Below are 20004 nucleotides of genomic sequence, written 5' to 3'. Positions count from 1 at the left end.
CACTACACCACACTGATTTTCACATCTTTTGGACCATAACAGCTAGAATCCGTTGACACAGACCCTCTGGCATTTGAAGCTCAAATCATCTGGAGAACCAAGAGAAGCACTGCTGACAGGCTTTAAAAATGGTAAGGCCTTCATCTAAGATTGTAAGGGCATGTCTCCAGACACCCACACATCTTTTCAAGGACCAGGCTTCTAGATTGCCTTCCACCCTACTCCTCCGAGGTTCATTTTGTTCAGTCTTTTGACAGGGTGTCGTATTTGTTTCTGAGGTCTAGTTCTTCAAATGCCAGAATTTCATCTGAAACACCTATTTGCATGAGAAGATGGAATCTGAAGCTACCACACAGATCACCTGTCATGTCACTCACCACACAGGAAATTGCTTATAAATTGAAGGCATTATTCAAAATAAGAGAAAATAAATAAATTAAAAAGCTTCCAAATGGAAACAAAGATGAAAAACCTTGCAATACACCTGCTGCAGCTCAGTTACAATCCATCTCAGACAATCACTGGTGTTCTTATCTGTATGTTATCTTTCTTTTAAGGGGCATAGTGAACAAAGTTTCGAAATAATTCATTTGAAACTGTTTTGTTTTCCTGACTAAATTTTAAACATTGATTTTTAATGTCATTATGTAAATCATTAACTGTCAATTAATTTACAGCTTGGGTAAAGATTTGCATTTCATGGGCTTTTAATTCATTACTTTTGAAGGGAAATTTGAAAATGCTCATAATTTTAATTGATTTTTAAATTGAATGTATATGCTGTGATATTTTATTTATTTGTTTATTTGTTTATATGCCACCTTTCTTTTCATAGAGGACCCAAGGCAGCTCCCAACAGTTAAAACAATTTTAAAAACACTGTATCAATATCACATTAAAAAACAAGTAAACATACATGAAGATTATAAGATCAAATAGAAAAACAATTCAAAAACATTTAGAAACCTCTATGTTAAAAAAGCAGCATTTCTGCAGCCGCTTAAAGGCCTGCCTGAAGAGGGAGGTCTTTTCCTGACAATGGAAGGACAAGAGGGAGGGGCCCAACCTGGCTTCTCAGGCAGTGCATTCTAAAGACTGGGAGCAGCCACTGAGAAGGCCCTCTCTTGTGCCCTCACCAAGCAAGCTTGGGAAGTTGGTGGAACCATGAGAAGGGCCGCCACCCCTCCAGAAGATCTTAAGGGCAGAAAAGGCTCATATGTGGTGAGTAAATCATTCAAATAGCCTGGGCTTTATAGGTAATAACCAGCACTTTGAATTGGGCCCAGAAACAGACTGGAAGCCAATGAAGCTGTTGGAATAAGGGAGTTACATGCTCCCCATAACCAGCACCAGTCAGCAGTCTGGCTGCAGCATTTTGAACCAGCTGAAGTTTCTGAACATTTGTCAAAGGCAGCTCCACATGTGTCATGATGGCCATCTCAAGGAAACAGCACAATTGAGGCAGCAGTTATAAGTGTGCAAATGCATTCCTGGCCACTGCTGAAACCTGTGCATCCAAGCTCAGTGCTGAATCCAGGAGCACACCCAAGCTGCTGACCTGACTTTACTTTATTTTACATTTATTTGATTTTTACCCCGCCCCCCCCTAGACAAAGTCTACTCGGGGTGGCTTACATACATAAAACCATAGCAAAGAACATCTTTAAAAACATTTAAAACATAATTTTTTAACAATTATATAAATTATCAATTATATTATATAACACTACAGAGTTTAAAGTCCCACACATTTGTGCCAAATAAAATTTCATGGATTTAACATGGCATAAGAATCTTCTATTGCAGTGGTTTCCATTTTGGGGTAACCCAGGTGTTCTTGGACAGCAACTCCCAGAAATCCTGGCAACCATAGCTAATGTGAAGACTTCTGGGAATTGCAGTCCAAGAACACCTGGGTTACCCAAGGTTGAGAACCACTGGTCTATTGTAAAATCCATAAAAATATTTTAGTGTATTTGATGATCTCAAGTCTTCTTATTGGAATCTCAAGGCACCAAACTGGCTTTGACTCTTATCCACTAAATCCTCACAACAACCCTGTGGCTAGGAAAGAGGAGACAGAAAGCAAGTGATTGTAGACCAAGTCCAGGGCCACTTGTTCCATGGCAAACTTGGGATATGAGTAACAACAACAACAACTGTGTCGTGGCTCATATGTGCATGTCCAAAGACTGTGTCACACTTCATCTGCAAATGTCCAAAGATTGCACAAATAGATTACAAAATCAGACATGATAAAGGGGCAAAATTAGTGCACTGGTCGTCATCATCATCATCATCATCATTTTATTTTATTTTATTATTTTATAACTCACCAGCCTCTAAAAACACATGAGAACATCAGGTAAAGAAAAAGACAGAAAATGACGACATCAAGATCTTGTGGGCTTTCCGGATCCAAACCAATAAGACACCTTGAACATAACACACTAGACATATTAGTATGTGGATGAAACAAACTTCAGTGGTTCCTGTAGTCATTGGGGCTTTGGGAATAATATCAAGAAATTTCACATAATACTATAACCAGTTGCAGATCTAAAAAATCACACCATCAGAGCTACAAAACCCAAACAAATCAGGGCAGTATTAGGAACAGCATACATATTGTGCCAATATTTAACTGATACTAAAGCTTTTGGTTAAAACTTGTATCTGTTATATAATACCTGGGTGACTATTCCCAGGGTTTTTTAGGTAGAGAGTACTCAGCAGAATGCTTTTGGGTGGGGGGGGGTGTGGGGCTGCGCAGCTTGCTTGAGGCTACACAGGCTGGCTCTTTTCCCAGGTAGAGCCATCCAGCCAACCTAGTCATCCTCAAGATTCGTTTGGCACTCTAACCACTACTCAGCACTGCTCCACCCCAACTCCGTTCTTCTGTGGCTTTCCTCCCACCTGGCATTCATGGATGAGCCTCCCAATGAATAAAGGACACATCTTCGAATCTCCATTTATTTTAGCACAAGAAAATCGCCTCTCTCTCAGTATTATAACTCAAGTCAGGGCAGCTCTTTAACGTTGTGTGTGCATGTGTGTGTGTGAGAGAGAAGGCTCCAGAGGGCTTTTATTGTGAAAAGCGCCTCAACAAGTGAACAAACCTTTCCTTCTCCTCCCCTCCTCACCACTCGGACGGAGCTGGCCCCCTTGGAGCGCTCCACGAGTATGTTTGCTGGCCGTTAAGCAGAGCAAACGCTTACCAGCCAAGCTCTCTCTCTCTCTCTCTCTCTCTCTCTCTCATTCCTCTCTTCCCCCCCCTCCGCGCCCTCTTGTCCCCCCAGGACACGTCTAAGAGCGACACCAGCAAGGAAGTTCTTCTCGCACATGCCCTGCACGATCTTGGAAAGAGTTCCGCCAACTCTGGATCTCGGCAGAATCTAGTCCCGTGTTCGGAATAGTGAGCAGCAGCTCAGCCGGCAGAGCAAGCGATTTCATTTCTGTGTATTCCCGAAGGCTCTCGCGGCCGGGATCTGATGGTTGTTGTGGGTTCTCTCGGTGGTGGTGGTGGTGGTGGTGGTGGTTGGAAGGGCGGCACCTTGAAGAGGTAACGTCTGGCTGCAAAGATCGCCAAGAGAGACAAAGCGACGGGGGCGCGCCGGCTGCCTGCAGACCAGAAGTTTTCGGCAGCCCCGTCGCTCCGAGAAGGCGGTAGACCTGCTGGGTGTCTTCTGGTGGAAGTGAAAGAGGACGAGATGAGACCCCTCGGTCTGAATAGGGTAAGGCTTGACTGTTTTGTTGCTCCTAATACAATCCTGTGGCAAGTGGAGCTCAGGGAGGCTTGCTCAGAGAAAAGGTGTAAATCTGTCCACAGTTGAAAATCATAAAAGGACACCTAGTGATCAGATTGTGGGTCTGAGATTGTGGGCAATGCAGGGTCAACTCATGGGGCGGTCTGGGATCAGTCTCTCCAAATCAGCCTGACCGACCTTTTAGGGTTGTTGTGCACATGAAGATGGAGTGAAGAGAGAGGCTGTGTGCCTCAAGATCCTTGGAGAAAAGGCAAACTGTAAGTACAACTAATAGATAGAATGAAGAAGAGTGTGATTCCTTCCTCTGAGCAAATGGCAACACTTTCAGGGTTGTATCCACTTGTATCCACTAAACCTGTCCCTCATCTTCCATATTACTAGTTTGGTTTCAAAGATACTCCTCTGGAGTGAGCCCTGAGGGTCCCGTGGCGTGGGCTTCATTTGGAGATTGGCAGACAATCAGAACAAATGGTCAGTCTTGTGTCTCGTTCAGTCCAGTCTAGCCAAGATGAATGGTTTTGGCATTGCAGGGTGGCAGTTCGGCTGAGGGGGAAGGAAATTGTTCTGATGGGAAGGGGGACTCTTCCACTCTGTGATACAGGGACCGCATAACGGGTAAAGGTGGTCTCATCCTTCTGGATGGCAATGAAGCCCCACTCCAGTATGCCATGGAGGTGAATCTGGGCTCTCCAAAGTTCTGTTAGCTCAGCACAAGATTTGGCAGGCTCACCAAGCTGACAAGGCTTTATGTATTTATTTCCTTTTTAAATATCCCACCTTTCTCGTAATGAAGGAACTCAAGTTGGTGTCCAACAGTTTGAAAAAGTGTATAGTAATAATAAACTTGTGCTGTCAAGTCAGTTATGACTTATGTAGTGACCCTTTCCAAGATTTTCTAGGTACTGTGTACTTCGAAGTGGTTTCCCATTCCCTTCTTCTGGGGGCATCCTGGGACTGTGCAGCTTGCCCAAGGCCACCCAGGCTGGCTCTACTCTGGAGAGGCACAGGGGGAATCGAACTCCCAGCCTCTGGCTCTGCAGAGTGCTTAACTCACTGAGCTATCCAGCCAGCTCTATGTTTAAAATCATAATAAATTAAAATATTAACAGTAAAATAATAGCAATTGTTTCAAACAAAATAAAACAAAACATACAATAAAAATGCAGTGTGTCACATCCCCACTTTGCAAATGGCCCTAGTGGCAGACTTTGAGTACTAATGGCAAGAAGGTTGTCCACAGCAGCTATGAGCACTAACATAGTGTAGAATGTTTGTGAATACTTGTGTAGGAGGGGCTGTGTGCACCAGCGAAATCATGAATCTTCAAAGTGGCCAAGAAGTAGGTGATAAAATAATTGTTTGGATGGGTCTGAAGGATAGTTTGCGGATATGACAATGAAGCCAGTCAGGTGTCAGAAACCCAGAGAAGCAGTTCATAAGCACTGAGATAAATCAGTGATCTAATTTAGCACGGGGAGCTTCCTATGTGCCTTCTTCATGAGAAAGCACTTCAGTACTGGATACTTAAAGAGACAGATCTTTGGGAAGAGTTATAGGTTAATGGTAGAAGGCCTCCGATTGAATTATGGAATTTGCAAGTTGAAGTGGAAAGGACTCATGCAAAATCCTAGGAGCCGCTGCTGATTTATAGCGACAATACAGAATGTTATGGACCGATGGTCTGAGCTGATACAAAGCAATTTTTTGGGTCCATTTTGAAAACTTGAAATGCCCATCTCTGTTTTCTCTATTATTATGAACACACAAATCTCAAAAAGGTTTTTTTTTTTAAATTGGACTACGGTTTCCAGGAACTTGTGGATTTCTAAGCTCTGTTGGACAGAAATGATGAAGAAATGATTTTGGTTCAGTAAGATGGTGTTCCTCACAACCTCTGCTTTTGCACCTGATGCATCTTGTATCAATGTGTCTGTGATTATTCCTGTGTTTGAGTAAAATCACAAAAGTAAAGGCTCTCTAAAAGAGACTCGGGTTAACAAAGCTCCAGTGAGTGCTTTCACTCTAGTACTGTCTGCTTATTCCCTAAACACAAACAACAGAAAGTTGCTTATACAGGGATAGTGGTTTCTTGTGCATGCAGTGATGAAAGTTGTGGCTCAGGCTTCCAGTAACTTATAAACGAGTTTTCATCAACGTTCCTGACTTGGGAGGAGTCGATTATTCAGAGCAGCTGGGTCAGATTTACAAATTCCTTTTAATCCTTCTTGAATCTGCAGACATGCCTATTGTCTGATGTGTAGGGCTGGCCAGATCCAGCCTGGATTTAGGAAAGATTAAAAAGACTGGGTGGATCTAATCCTGAGCTTGGAAAAGTTCCCTATCTGGCAGAGGTTATTTTAAAAAGTAACTTTTTCAAACTCTGATTCAAACACACACAGTGTCAGCATTTTGCTACCTGTGCAGGTGTATGTTACAGTGTTTGGGTAACCAAAGGCTTGAATCCTAAATCAACAGATACAGCTGATGCTTGAGAAAGAAGCCACCCATACCAGCCTCATTCCTGCACTTCACTTCTTAAAATGTCTGGGCTTGTAGCCCTTGAAGGGTCTGGTCAAATGTGTTGATCGGGGTTACTGTATTTTATGTTTAATCTTACATATCTCTAAGGAACCCCGATAGCGTTCATGTCCACTGTGAGCTCTTTGGAGGACAGATGGCATATGAATCTTTGTGGGTGGGCAGAGAGTTGGCATGGCAAGGTCTGAGGGATTTGGGCTCAGAGTTTGCCAGTCCAAATCTGGGCACTTGTCTATTACTGTATGCCACACCGGTGTCCATACGGGAAGCTACCTTGTAAACAGGAGCACAGGGTGTGTGCTTTGTGTATTGCTGGAGCCTCTGAATGGGAGCTTGTTGCTGAAGGCATCTGCCCCTCTCCCATTCTTCATTCTGCATTTATATTAAAGGTAAATTGCAACTGCCTTCTGAAGCCTGCTGTACAATCTCAGCAATGTTATGCAGAGCAATTCGAGCAAACTTCTTACCCAGACTGTGAATTTAACACATCGCCCCAGAGAGCTTCCAAAAATTCTTTAGTACAGAACTTGCAGAAATGTGCCTGTTTTGGATGCCAACTCTCTGAATTTCCCCTACCAACATGACCACTGGGGATTTAGAGATGTGTAGTCCAAAAAGGTACCTATTCCAGCTCTCCATGTTATAACAGAGGGTGGTATTGATGGCAAGGGCAGCTAATAGTATTTGATGTCGGATGTTAGCTAGACAGTGGAAAGGGATCTGTTTAACAATGGATAAAAGGGAAGAGTCTCTTGTAGGGCAAGAATGCTGAGCCTGTTTTTCTTAAAGAATTGTAGGGCTTTTTAAAAAAGTGCCGGGTTGCACATTTTGAGCACTGATGTAAACACACAGTCTAGGTATTAGATTGAGCCATAATGTTCCTGGTACAAGCATCGTCTTCGTTGGCACAAGCCCAGCACTGAAACGGCACTACTGATGCTGCTCAGTTCCTCAAGAAAGCACTCACAAAAGTGGAGGCAAACCTGCAGAGCCATGTAAGTAATGATGCAAGTCTTGCAGCAATTCTGCTCCTTGCAGTTGGGGGGCAACACTTTTCAGTGTGGACTTGGTCACCTATATTGGGCCATCAGGTTAACAAGTGATGTAAGCTATGCGGTGGGCATAGAGCAAGGAATGAAACTTGTCTTGCTCATCACTCGTGGTGTGGTGGGTATTATCCATTTAGGCCTCTTCTGCAGCTGAAAGAATATTTGCCTGCCTGTGTTACTTGCATAACATGGGCACTTTATCACTCCTGCTCTCCCTGGGTTGCATCTATCTGAGTTCATCCATTAGCAATATGACATGTCCAAAGGAGCATGTTTCATCTCCTACCTTCAACATGCCTTCTACATGCCTGCTAAATCTTCTCTTTAGGGTTGTGGGAGCCTCTGGAACAGATCTGAATGGAAGAAAGGCTGCAGTAGGAGAAGAGTAAGGGGAAATCCCATTCTATAAATGGAAGTCAGATCATGCAAAATTGGTTCGAGCCCCTTGTTGCTCCCAGACAGCAGAAACATGGGTATTATTCAACTGGTGCCCATCAGAAGGCAGAGTGGTCAATGGAGGGTGAAAGCAAAGTCAACAGTGGGCAAAGACAACTGATTCTTCTTATGTTCCCTTCATTGTTACTTGCAATGCCATAACAATGTGATTCCTTGACTTTTAATGTCTAATACAGTAGTTCCCAACCTTGGGCAACCCAGGTGCTCTTGGACTGCAGTTCCCAGAAGCCTTTACCACCAGCTGTGCTGCCCAGGGTTTTTGGGAGTTGCCATGCAAGAACATCTGGGTTAACCAACTGAGGAACAATCTCAGTACTGCGATGAATCGGTAGCAACAATCCCTCTAAACGGCATGGGTATTCAGCCACACAGCGCTGCATCGGGGTCACATAGCCAAGCCAGTGTTGCTGCCCATTTGCTTCCAGTCATGTCCAGAAACCCATGCACATGGGACAGGGGGCCTGCCCAGCACTCTGGGAAATTAGAGGGAATGTTGCTCAGCAGGCTTCCCTGCAATCATGTTCGATTCCTTGCTGTGGAGCAAATGTGCCACTCCGTGGGCTGGTTGGAAGAAAGGAGGGAGACAAAAGTAGGCTGGCTGGGAGTAGCCGAAGCCTGGCTGGCAACGGGGCACCCCTTGCCCAAACTGACCAGGCTCCAGTGGCATTGAGGCTAAGGGGGAAACAAAATGTCCCCCTCCCTTTCTTTCTTCTGTGCTGCATAAAGCAACCACAGCAATGTTCTCTGATAAGAGGGGCACACACAGAACCACCCCGGCAGTGCCTGGGGCTCCTAAATCTGGTTTCTGTGGCCCCACTCACCAGACTCCACTGTCCACACTGCCAGTATTTTTCCATAGGAAGAAAAGGCAAATTGCAACAATTCCTTTTTATAGCTGACAGGAACCCACCCACCCCCCAAATTTCCATTCTTTAACACTTGAAATCCCCCCACCCAAGTGGGCTTCTCAAATGGCTTCTCGCCATTTCTAGTTTCATTTTAAAAATTGATTTTGACAATCTGTGTGCCCTCTGAGGACGACGGAAGCAGAAAACGGGTCCTGGACCTGCTGCAGCTGGCCACTCTTCTGCTTTATCCTATCTTTCCCTAGGCAACAGCCTCAGATGACAAGGCTGGCTCTGTTCTTAATGCATGCATAGGTCTGAAAAACTCTCACAGGCACTATGTGAAAACGATAATGGCCGAGGTCCCAGGTCTGTGTGCACAGCTGAGTCTTTTCCTCTAAAATTCCTAGCAGAAGCTCTCAAACTGGGTTGTTTCAGCAAACCGAGAAACCCATAACCTACTTATTAACTTCGTGGAGCCTATATGATTTTTTTCCTTATAAAGAGTGGGTTCTTGTTGACTCATACAAACAAATCATGGTCAGGAACTGAGCGAGGGAAACCTCTAAAGAAAGCTTCTTTGTGTGTTTACGAGGGACTTGGAATTGTGGCTGAAAGTTGCAGCTACCTTGGAAAACGTCCCTTAGAAGCACAAGATGATTCTGCCCTTTCATGGATGGCATCCTTGAGCATTTGCAGGCTGGATACTGGCCTCTCTCCTCGCCCCCTTAGTAATCACTGGTGGCAGCAGACCTCCATGTCTGTGTACTTCCTCCAGCATTTCAGGGCTGTGATGGTGAGGAAGAAATAGAAAGAAGATAGAGTTAGGGTTCGGTGGCTAACCGGTACCGACGGGCAACTTACTGAGGAGGAATCAAAGAAGAAATTCTGTGGGGACCACTGGATCATCATATCTTATTCTGAGTGCCTGTGGTCATGGAGGTACTATTTACTGATTCTGAGAAGGTGGAAAGCCTGAGAGTAGCCAGGATGAGACAACAACAGGACTAGCTTCCATATATTTTGGTGTGTCACAGAGACTGGTAAAACGTTAGGAAGAGCAACCTTCAGAACACGGCCAAAGAGCCCGAAAAAACCTACAACAACCATTAGATCCTGGCCGTGAAAGCCTTCGCGAACACATCAAACACCTCTACAGGGAGGAAACAGTCAGACAGACCCGGAGACTGGAAACACTCGAAGCAAAAGAGCACACCTGCTATGTTCCTTAACATTTCTGCTATGCTGCAGAGACAAAAAAAACCATACCAGCCTTCCTCAGGACAAAAAGGACCATCATTTCCCCACAGGCCAGCTACATCTACAACTGCCTGGAACATGCCCTCCTATGGGAAAGAATCCACACAACCTGCAAAAAACTGGACTCCACAGACAAAGAACTACTAGGCCTACACATCACTATCAGCCAAAAAATGAGAAGTCAAGATTGGGACAAGATTGATACCCTCTCTTACAAAAAGATGGAAAAAGAAATGATGAACCACACAGCCAGACAAAAACAGAAATTCAACAAATGCCAAACAAGCCAACAGAAACCTACACTAGACACCACACGCATCATCATCAACCTATCGGGATGCCAACTCTCCCCAGAAGAAACCTCAGTCTTAAGCAAAGGAGGAAATTTTGCAGTAACACCCAGCAAAATTCCTGTGGAAGACATAATTGCCAACGTGGAATCAGCATTATATAATCTTCCAGAAGAAAAAGCAGAGGAAATAAGAGGGGAAGTGACTAGGATCCTACGGAAAGCAAAAACCCCCAAAAGCAACATAACAAGAAAGGAGAGAAGTGCCATCAAGTCCCTGAACTCAGACCCGGACATCATCATCCTGCCAGCAGACAAAGGCAATGCCACAGTAATCATGGAAACAGAAGAATGCAAGGACAAAATCAGAGAACTTCTAGACCCCCATCACCTCCAGAAAATTGAAACGGGACCCAACCAACGAAATCACAAAACAAACAAACATGCTGATCAGGAGTTCCTCCCTGCACCCCAACATCCTTCAACGAATCTGCAAGACAGAAGCTCTCCCACCAAGACTATACAGACTACCCAAAATCCACAAGGACTCAATCCCACTCAGGCCCATTGTAAGTGCCATCAGCTCCCCAACATATGAATTAGCCAAACACCTAGTGTCCCTCCTACAGACCCACATTGGACAAACCTCATCCTACATCAAAGACTCAGGACATTTCATAAGCAAGATCAGCACCCTAAAACTCAACCCTGGGGACAGACTGATCAGCTTTGACGTAGTATCCCTGTTCACTAAGGTACCAATAAAGGACACCCTGACACTCATCCAGCAGATATTTCCAGAAGACATCAAGGCCCTCTTCCAACACTGCCTAACGACCAGCTATTTCCAGTGGGCTAATGAATTCTATGAATAGACAGATGGAGTGGCCATGGGCAGCCCCCTCAGCCCGGTTATAGCAAACGTCTACATGGAGCATTTTGAAAAACTTTCCCTAGCTTTGGCACCCCTCACACCCACAGTCTGGTTCCGATATGTGGATGACACATTTGCAATTTGGAGTCACAGTGAAGAAAAATTGGAAGAATTTCTCAACCATCTCAACAGCATCCATCCAAATATACAATTCACCATAGAAAAAGAAATAGAGGGCCAACTCCTGTTCTTAGATGTCATGGTCCTACGCAAAACTGACCTCCGACTGGGACACAAGGTCTACAGAAAACCCACCCACACAGACCGGTACCTACACAAAAATTCCAACCACCGCCCACAGCAAAAAAGAGGCATAATCAAAACACTGGTAGACCATGCAAATCAGAACTGTGAAGCTCAGTTTCTCAGCACTGAACTCAACCATCTGAATTGGGCCCTACAGGCAAATGGCTACTCCAGAAATGAAATCACAAGAGCCATCAAATGAGGAAAACAACACCAAACTGAAGAAGAAAAACAGCCACCCACAAATAAAGTATTTCTGCCATACATCAAAGGGGTCACGGACCGCATGGGGAAACTTTTGAAAAAACATAACCTACAAACAGTATTCAAGCCAACCACAAAAATACAACAAATGTTACAGTCAGCAAAGGACAGAAGGGACCCCCTCAGCACTGCAGGAGTATACCGGATACCTTGCAGTTGTGGCCAGGTATATATTGGAACCACAAAACGAAGCATCCACACCAGAATCAAAGAACATGAGAGACACTGCAGACTAAAACAACCAGAAAAATCTACAGTAGCTGAACATGCCCTAAAACAAACTGGACTTGAAATTCTATTTCAAAATACTGAAATACTGGACAACACCAGCGATCATTATGTCAGACTGCACAGGGAAGCCATTGAAATCCACAAGCACCAGCAAAACTTCAACAAAAAAGAGGAAAGTTTGAAGTTCAACAAAACTTGGCTCCCAGCTCTCAAAAATACAGCGTGTAAAAGGTCAACGAACTCCACCCAGCCACAAGGACTGGGGATCACTACACACAAAAGACCAGCTAATGACACCCATCAACCACAGTGACAGATAATCTCTTCTCCTTATCACAACAATACACCCACAACAAGACACACTAATCACCCATCTACAGCAAAAGACAAAAGCCTATCTCACAGCCATAAATACTGCACTCCCAAGCCAACTACACCAGAGCACAGAGTGCTGTCCTCTGAAGATGCCGGCCACAGAGACTGGTGAAACGTTAGGAAGAACAACCTTCAGAACACAGCCAAAGAGCCCGAAAAACCCACAACAACCAGTTTGGGTGTGTTTGTAATACCTTCTGGAGTTCCAAGTGCCTTCATAAATTCCCCATTGTGGTTCTCTTGCTTCCAAGTCCAGACTAATAAATTTGGTTTGCATGTGGAGGTTTTTACTTGCCCCTTGGAAAAACGCCATTCAGCAGCTTAAAGGGTGCAGCAGTGGTCTTGCTGGGCATGCTGCTGTACTCATGTGTCCTTTGGGCTTCATTAGGGGAAAGCATGGTGAGATGCTGCTTTCTCCTGAGCCACTTAGTATGCAGATATTGGAGTGGTCTGAGAAAGTGCTGAAATCCAAGCATTAATACAGGATGATGATTATTTTAGAAGCATTAGAGTGGATACTGGTCCATCATTAGAAATTGTGTGAGAGTGTGCCATCAGGGACAATGCTGGGACCTTTGAAGGTCAATGCAATGCAGGCTGGACTAAATATGAGTCCAATATGCTTAACCTTATATTTAGAAAATATTTAAGAATTATTTTAAAAATTAATATTTTAAAATATGAAATAACATATAAAATATTAATGCTCTAGAAAGCAAAATAGATGCTAGCTTCATGTGAATCACTCCACAACCTTGGCACTCACTGCCCAGAATACTGGAAGCCAGGAAAGCACTTCCTTCTCTTTTTGGCCACTAAATACTGAAACACTGTCTGCACGTTCTCCCTTTCTATATTATGAAATAAAAGAAATGGAAACCTGAAAAGCAATCCATTCCCATGTCACATCTTTCCCTCCTGCTTCAGGAAAATCCCAGCAATTAGCCTTTATGCTTTGACCTATATATAGGTTGCCTTGGTTGGACTTGTACGTTGCTGTGTAATTCTTTTTCGTAGGGTCAAAACTTCAGGAAAAAGACCTGGAACTGCCCCGACACAGCCGGATACTCACCGATCCACATCAAGAGTTCACTTTTCTGAGAATGTAAAACAGGGATTTGCAACTTCCTGGGTTTGGCTGGGGTCTCATTGTGCGCTGGCACCTACATTTGAAACTGCTCCTGCTGAAATTCAACAGTTTCCTCCAAAATTGACACTTCTGTGGCCCCTGTCTGTGCAGTGGCTCTCCGTGGTCTATTGAGGATGAAGATGCAAAGGAGGTGAGAGGAGGGACACGTGGAAGGAAGGAAAAGATGAAAAAGCACTAGGAATGTTTTTTGGGTTGGATAACTTTTGACACCATATTGATGGTGTGATTATGGTGTTCGTGGCAGTGCTGCCAGTTTTCAGCAGAGGGAGACCACAGCTGCATTACAAGGACATCTGTAAGCAGGATCTGAAGGCCTTAGGAATGGACCTCAACAGATGGGATATCTTGACGTCTGAGCGTTCAGCCTGGAGGCAGGCAGTGCATCATGGCCTCTCCCAATTTGAAGAGACACTTGTCCAGCAGACCGAGGCAAAGAGGCAGTCCCAAAACCAGCAAAATCAAGAAGCTGGACAGGTGACACTGTCTTCAGTGTGGAAGGGATTGTCACTCTCGAATTGGCCTTCTCAGCCACACAAGACACTGTTCCAAGACCTCCATACAGAGCATGATACCATAGTCTCTCGAGACTGAAGGATGCCTACTTCATTGGTGGCAGTAGGAAAAAAACAGCTGTGGATGTAAAAAGTGAGGACCTAATGTGGCCTGTGGGCTGAAATGCTGCCACCCTCTGATACAAAGCATATGGAAACAATTTCTGTTTCTTTTAAGGGAAGTCTCCACTCTGGACGCAGCTCCTTTTTATCAAAGATATCTTGGAATCTAAAGAATGCACTTTACACACCCCTCAGGGGGGAAAAAAGGAAACCAAATCTGCTAATGTGTGTGCATTTCCTTCCAAAATGCCTTCAAGGGAACCAGATGCTATCCCCTGTGGGTAACATTTTAGAAACCTTAAAACACCCAGTATACTGCAGATCTTTGGAGGAAGAAATGGAAAATCTATCTCCCCCCCCCCACATATCTTTTGAAAAGAGCGAGCTGAAAAAAAGGAGGGGGGAAATTCCTCAGAAAAGGACAGCACGACAAGACATTACAAGATATTCTCACAGGTGGTAATCCTGTCAAGAAAGAAAAATCTAAAATGAGGCCATATTTGCTTTTGTATGGGCTATTTAAAGCCTAAATATGTGGAGCCCTAATTTTCCAGCTCCAGTCCTGTTCCCTTGCAATGAACCCCACTCAAGTCAACACTATTTCTGAGTAGACATGTCTTTGGACTTTTTATCTAGAACATCATTCTTCAGTTATTCATTTCTAACAGAGAACGTGGATCTGTTGCATTCCATTATTTTCTGTGTTGCCATCTTTTCATCTTTTCCAGATCTGATTAATAGCATATATATCCTTAAAATGCAGTCAAAATACCAGTCTCTACAATGTAGACACGTAGTCTCGGCTGTATCATAAGGTAAAGCAAGACCCAAAGTTTCCTTAGGCAATGCTTGCTTGAGGGTCAGAGAGCAGTAGCAAAGACAGAAATATGTGTGCCCTCTGGCCTGCCTTTTAGCCCTTAAACTAAGTTGTTTCAGCTGCTGCTACAATGGAGAAAATGTTCCACCAGAATGGTCAAAGTAAGATTCTTCTACCAGTCTGGCCAGCTTTTACTGGAATGCACTGTGTGTGCTATCCTTCGTCTTAGGTAGGTAGCAAAGTGTACTGGGCTGCCTTGATGGACAGACAAAACACTAGTCATTCCAGGGCTCCTGCGCTTTTAATTAGAAGCTTCCCATCAAAGGAACTCCTTTATAGTGCTTCTAATTGCTTCCTCTTTAGCGTGATGTGTCATTACAATTCCACTTTAAATATTACATAATTAGTTCCTTTTTTATTGGATGGGAGCAGGGTTAATAAATTTGTAATAAAACCATGCTATTCTGCAGTAAATGTAAAAAGAGGGAGAATGCTAGTAATTAGCCTCTAAAAAAATAACAGGAAGTAATTAATTTTGATGCAATTGAAGGTAGTTTGTCATTCATGTTTGGGCATGCTGAGCAGGAAGCAATTAAAGTTGGATGTTTCCATCTTCCAGTTAAAGCTCAGGAGTGATAAGAATGACATAAAATCTGAAAAGATTGTGTCAGAATGCCTCTAAAATGCTTTAAATTCCCTAAAAATGCTTAAGTAACTAAAGACCAAATTAAAGTTACTTGTTACATTATTTGTTCTCTAAAATATAAATTGTTGCAGATAACCATGATACTTGTAACTAATTACTTCCAAGCTCCTGGTGAGCTGTCATATTCATTCATTCATTTACAGCATTTCTTAATTATTGCTCAAAGCAACTTACAAATACTCGTGTACACTGATATCCCTTATCAATTTACTTTTTAGATTTATACCTTGCCTTACCTTCAAAGAATGCTATTTGAGATGGCTCAAGCCAGTTCTTTGCCAACTTCGCCATAAGGTTCTTTAATAGAAGAAGACTGTTGATGCAACCTCCTGGGCACTATGAACATAAACTGAATGAATGAAATCTTAGAGACTAATTGTAATGCAGTTCTCCAGGTGGATGGGGAAATTGTATTCTCCCACTTTTCTGCCTAGTTTTGAGGCAAAGTGTAGCCATATTGTAGATAGGCATGGCTGGTGGCTGTTGCATTACTCCAGAATGGTTGTCTCTGGAGTTTTTGTTCTGAGCAATTTTTAATGCTTTTCTGAAAGAACTGGGTTTTCCCCATTCTTTCCCCTGTGTTTGCTTTTCTCTTTGCCTGGCTAAGTCACTGCGCTAACTCAAGAACAAACTAGGAAAAAGAAAATGAAATCGTGGTTTCCTTTGCATTACGAAGCAAGCAGTGCTAGACTTGTGGACCTTTCACAATCCCACAGCTCTTGTCTTTGAGCAAAAGTTCAGAGAATAGCTGAAACCTAAACCCGTTAATATTAAGCAAACCTAGAGGTCTGTTTATTTTTCAAAATGAGATGCTTTGGCTTCTGTGGTTTTAAAAACGGCAGCAGACTCTGGGTCTGGCTGGAAAGCAGTCTTTCCATGAATCATAGACTGCCTTGGATCTGAGCTCCCTACAGGCGGAAAAAGATTTATAGGCAAAGATGCAGACTGTGGAGAAGAAATGATACTTTTTATCAGAGGCCAGATCTCTCAGCTCTGATGATTAGAGTCCGGGCTTGTTTGGACCGTCTTGTCTCTGCATATTGTGATGGCGAGGCCGCACCTCACTACCCTGCTCATCAGATGGACGTGTTCCACCTCAAAGACCGTTAAATATCCACACGCAGCCACAATGTCTGAATAGCTCCTCAGCTCAAATGGCAGTTCGTTAAATTTAAGTGGGATAACACATGCTATATATGTGTGTTGAGCTTTATTGCATGTGCCCTATCCAAATGTTATACACATGTGCAGATGTCTGGCACAGAAAGTATGCCAGGAAGCAGGCTGGGAAGACACCACCTTGTTATTTGGGGGTGGGGGAATGAAAAATTGCCCAAGCCAGCTCCAAAATTAGTACCCATACTGAGCAGCACATGGTGCCTGAGGGGCTGATTGAGCTAGGTTTTTTTCTCCACCATGTGGTCCTTCAGGACCATCCCTCTGATTGCATACAGAAGCTTTGTCTTAATTCTCTCCTATGCAGTGATTTCTGCAGTTGTGGTGAATTTTTTTCGTTCCCATTCAAATGCCGCTTAGTCTTGTGTGTGTAACAAGAAGGAATAGTGTGATCTTACTGAATGTTGTCTCTGAGTGTTACTGAAGTTTGAAATGTTACCTGCACATGAACATAACTCATTCTCTGTATGGAGATGCTATTTCCCATCTCAGTGTCAACAAAAGTGCATGCTTTCTTTGAAGCCCACTGTCTTGCTTTTCAAAGGTGGAATGTTCTCAGAATGTTGTGAAGGCAATCATGTGGGACCAGTGGCATGAACCATGTTTTCCTTTTAGGGATTGTTTGTGGGAATGTATAGTGTAGTGGACTGAGTGACAGACTAGGACTCTGGAGAACAGGGTTCGAATTCCCACTTGGCCATAGAAACTCATTGAGTGAGTGGAACTGGTAAAACTACTCCTTAAACATTTCGCTGTCCTTGAAAGCCCTATTAGGGTTGCTATAAGTCAGTTCTGACTTGACAGCACAGAACACAACGGGAGATACACACATCGAGTCAGTTTTTCCATCTTGGTCAGCACTGTCCACTCTAATCAGCCCTAAATTTCTAGAAGGAGCAGGCAGCAGCCATGATGCCCCCCTCACTCCCACTGCTGCCTTTGGGGACTCTAGGTCAGTGGTTCCCAGCCTTGTCCTGTAGTTCTCAGAAGCCTTCCCCACTAGCTGTGCTGGCTGGAGTTTCTGGAAGTTGCCATCCAAAAAGTTCACTCAGGTTACCCAAGGTCGAGAACTACTGCTCTAGAGATTTCTTTTTCACTCTATGTGCTTAATGTCTTGATCCTAAGAATCACAGAGGCCAAGGCATTATGGGGACAGGCATGAGTCTCCATTTTAGGCTGATCGGAGAGAGCCTGGAGGTTCAGGCAGTGGGGAGATTAACCAGAAGCACACATCCCATTGCACCGTTCCCACTCTGATGTTAGTGTCTCCTTTAATAACAACAACAATGTGCCACCAAATCAATTCTGACTTATGGCAACCCTTTTCAGGGTCTTCTAGGTAGACAACTCACAGAAGTGCATCACCATTTCCTTCTTCTGGGGATGTCCTGTGCAGCTTTCCCATGACTACATAAACTAGCTGTTTTCCTGGGAGATGTAGTGAGAAATGGACTCTCAAGCTCTGGCTGCACAACCAGATACCTAAACCACGGAGCTATCCCTCTATAGAGTATACCACTCTATACCACACTTGTGAAGCCACACTTGGAGTGCTGTGTCCAGTTCTGGTCACCACAATACAAAAAAGATGCTGAGGCCCTGGAAGGGGTGCAGAGAAGAGCAACAAAGATGGTAAGGGGACTGGAAGAAGTCCCACGAAGAATGACTAAAAGAACTAGGTATGTTTAGCTTAACAAAAAGAAGACTGAGAGGAGACATGATAACAGTCTTCCAATATCTGAAGGGTTGCCGCAGGGAAGAGGGCATCGATTTATTCTCCATTGCGCCTGAGGGCAGGACAAGAACCAATGGGTGGAAACTCGTCAGAGGGAGATCCAACCTGGAAATAAGGAGGAATTTCCTGATGGGTGTTCCATTAAGCAGTAGAACAGCTTGCCTCCCGATGTTGCGGGTGCCCCATTGCTGGAGGTTTTCAAGAAAAGATTGGACAGCCACCTGTCCAGGATGGTATAAGGTCTCCTGCCTTGGGCAGGGAGTTAGACTAGAAGAACTCCAAGGTCCCTTCCAACCCTACAACAGTTCTATTATGATTCTGTGATTCTACCCTCTCCTTTAAAGCACAGTAGGTTTTTTCCTACAAAAAAACCCCTACGAAACCTGTTTGGCTAAAGGCAGCAATGATACAAGAAACCTATGTATTCATTTTTTGTAACTTAAAAGTGTTTGCAATTCATTTTCTGTCTCCAGCCTTTGAATTCATACTGCACTACAGTATTTTGATCTGTTGAGTGTAGAGCAACCTCAGGAGAGTGAGGATCAACACAGGGAAGGTGGACAAAGTCTGTTATCAAGAGTATCTCTTTGCCTCTCAGTAGACAGCTGTTTCTTTCAGAATTTAACATATGCAATTAAATCTTTTTGGATAGATTATTTGACTAACATTCAGATTTGGTTTATTTGTGCTGTTTCTGTTATGCGTGTCCAGATATCAAAAAACTTATGTAGAGTCACTGTTGGTGAGAAGTTGCATCATTGAAAATAATGTTGGTTTGAAAACTGTGAGCTTTCAAAATTGTAGAGATATAGCCAAACACTGCTGTAACCTTGAGGACTAGTAATTTGATGGTTTTTAATTATCATGATTACAAAGTCGTTGTGTTCTGAATCACCATTCATAGTCTTGAGTAGGTCTGTTCGCAAATATGAAACCAGCAGCTCTGGTGTTTCCTCTTCTGTGGATGCGTTAGAGAGGAAGAGCTGCATTTTGCCTCATCCCAAAGCATCTAACCCCCAGGCTGGAGATTAGAGCTGTACTATGTGCATGAAGCTGTAGCCTGGAAGCCTTTTCTGCTAGTAGATCATTCTGGTGCTGCAGTTTTCTGTGCATGCAAACTACATGGAGGGGGGCCCAGAAAGTGTTTGGGACACATCCTAGAGCAAAGAGGGAAAAATAAATTTAAGAGATCTTGTCCTTTGCTGTTCTGCAAAGAAACAGAGAAATGTAGACAACGCTTCAGCCACATATGGATAAGCTATGAAGAAGAAAACAGTCCATATCTCCAAAGAGACACAAGGAAGCACAGACAAGGAAATGAAGAGCAGATTTTTGGCCTGGTGCCATTTGACGATTTGTGTGATTCTGTTTTTTATGATGCATGGCTAGGTTTACAGCCGAAGGCAGGGATATAATGTATAATAATAATAAGCAAGGACCTAGAGGAGAAAAAGGTACAGATGGAGAAAAGAAGACATGGATATGGGTGTGGGGAAATCAGACAGGTAAGAAGATGAAATCTGCTCAGTCCCGAAGCTTGGGATGTTTTGCT

The 20004-nt window shown here is 43.7% G+C and overlaps 1 protein-coding gene across 1 annotated transcript in view; it reads left to right on the top strand.

Annotated features, from left to right (window-relative positions):
• The first annotated feature begins 3568 nt into the window (after window positions 1-3568).
• Window positions 3569-20004, top strand: part of GASK1A (golgi associated kinase 1A) — a 52426-nt gene continuing 35990 nt past the window's right edge. The window contains exon 1 of the mRNA XM_020799470.3: window positions 3569-3734. Coding sequence (XP_020655129.3) covers window positions 3711-3734 — 24 coding nt within the window. The 5' untranslated portion in view covers window positions 3569-3710. The remainder of the gene's footprint in view (window positions 3735-20004) is intronic.

The sequence above is a fragment of the Pogona vitticeps genome, chromosome 6 (assembly GCF_051106095.1).
Source record: "Pogona vitticeps strain Pit_001003342236 chromosome 6, PviZW2.1, whole genome shotgun sequence".
NCBI classification, from domain to species: domain Eukaryota; kingdom Metazoa; phylum Chordata; class Lepidosauria; order Squamata; family Agamidae; genus Pogona; species Pogona vitticeps.
Note: the sequence above shows the minus strand (reverse complement) of the source record. Positions and strands in the feature narration are given on the sequence as shown.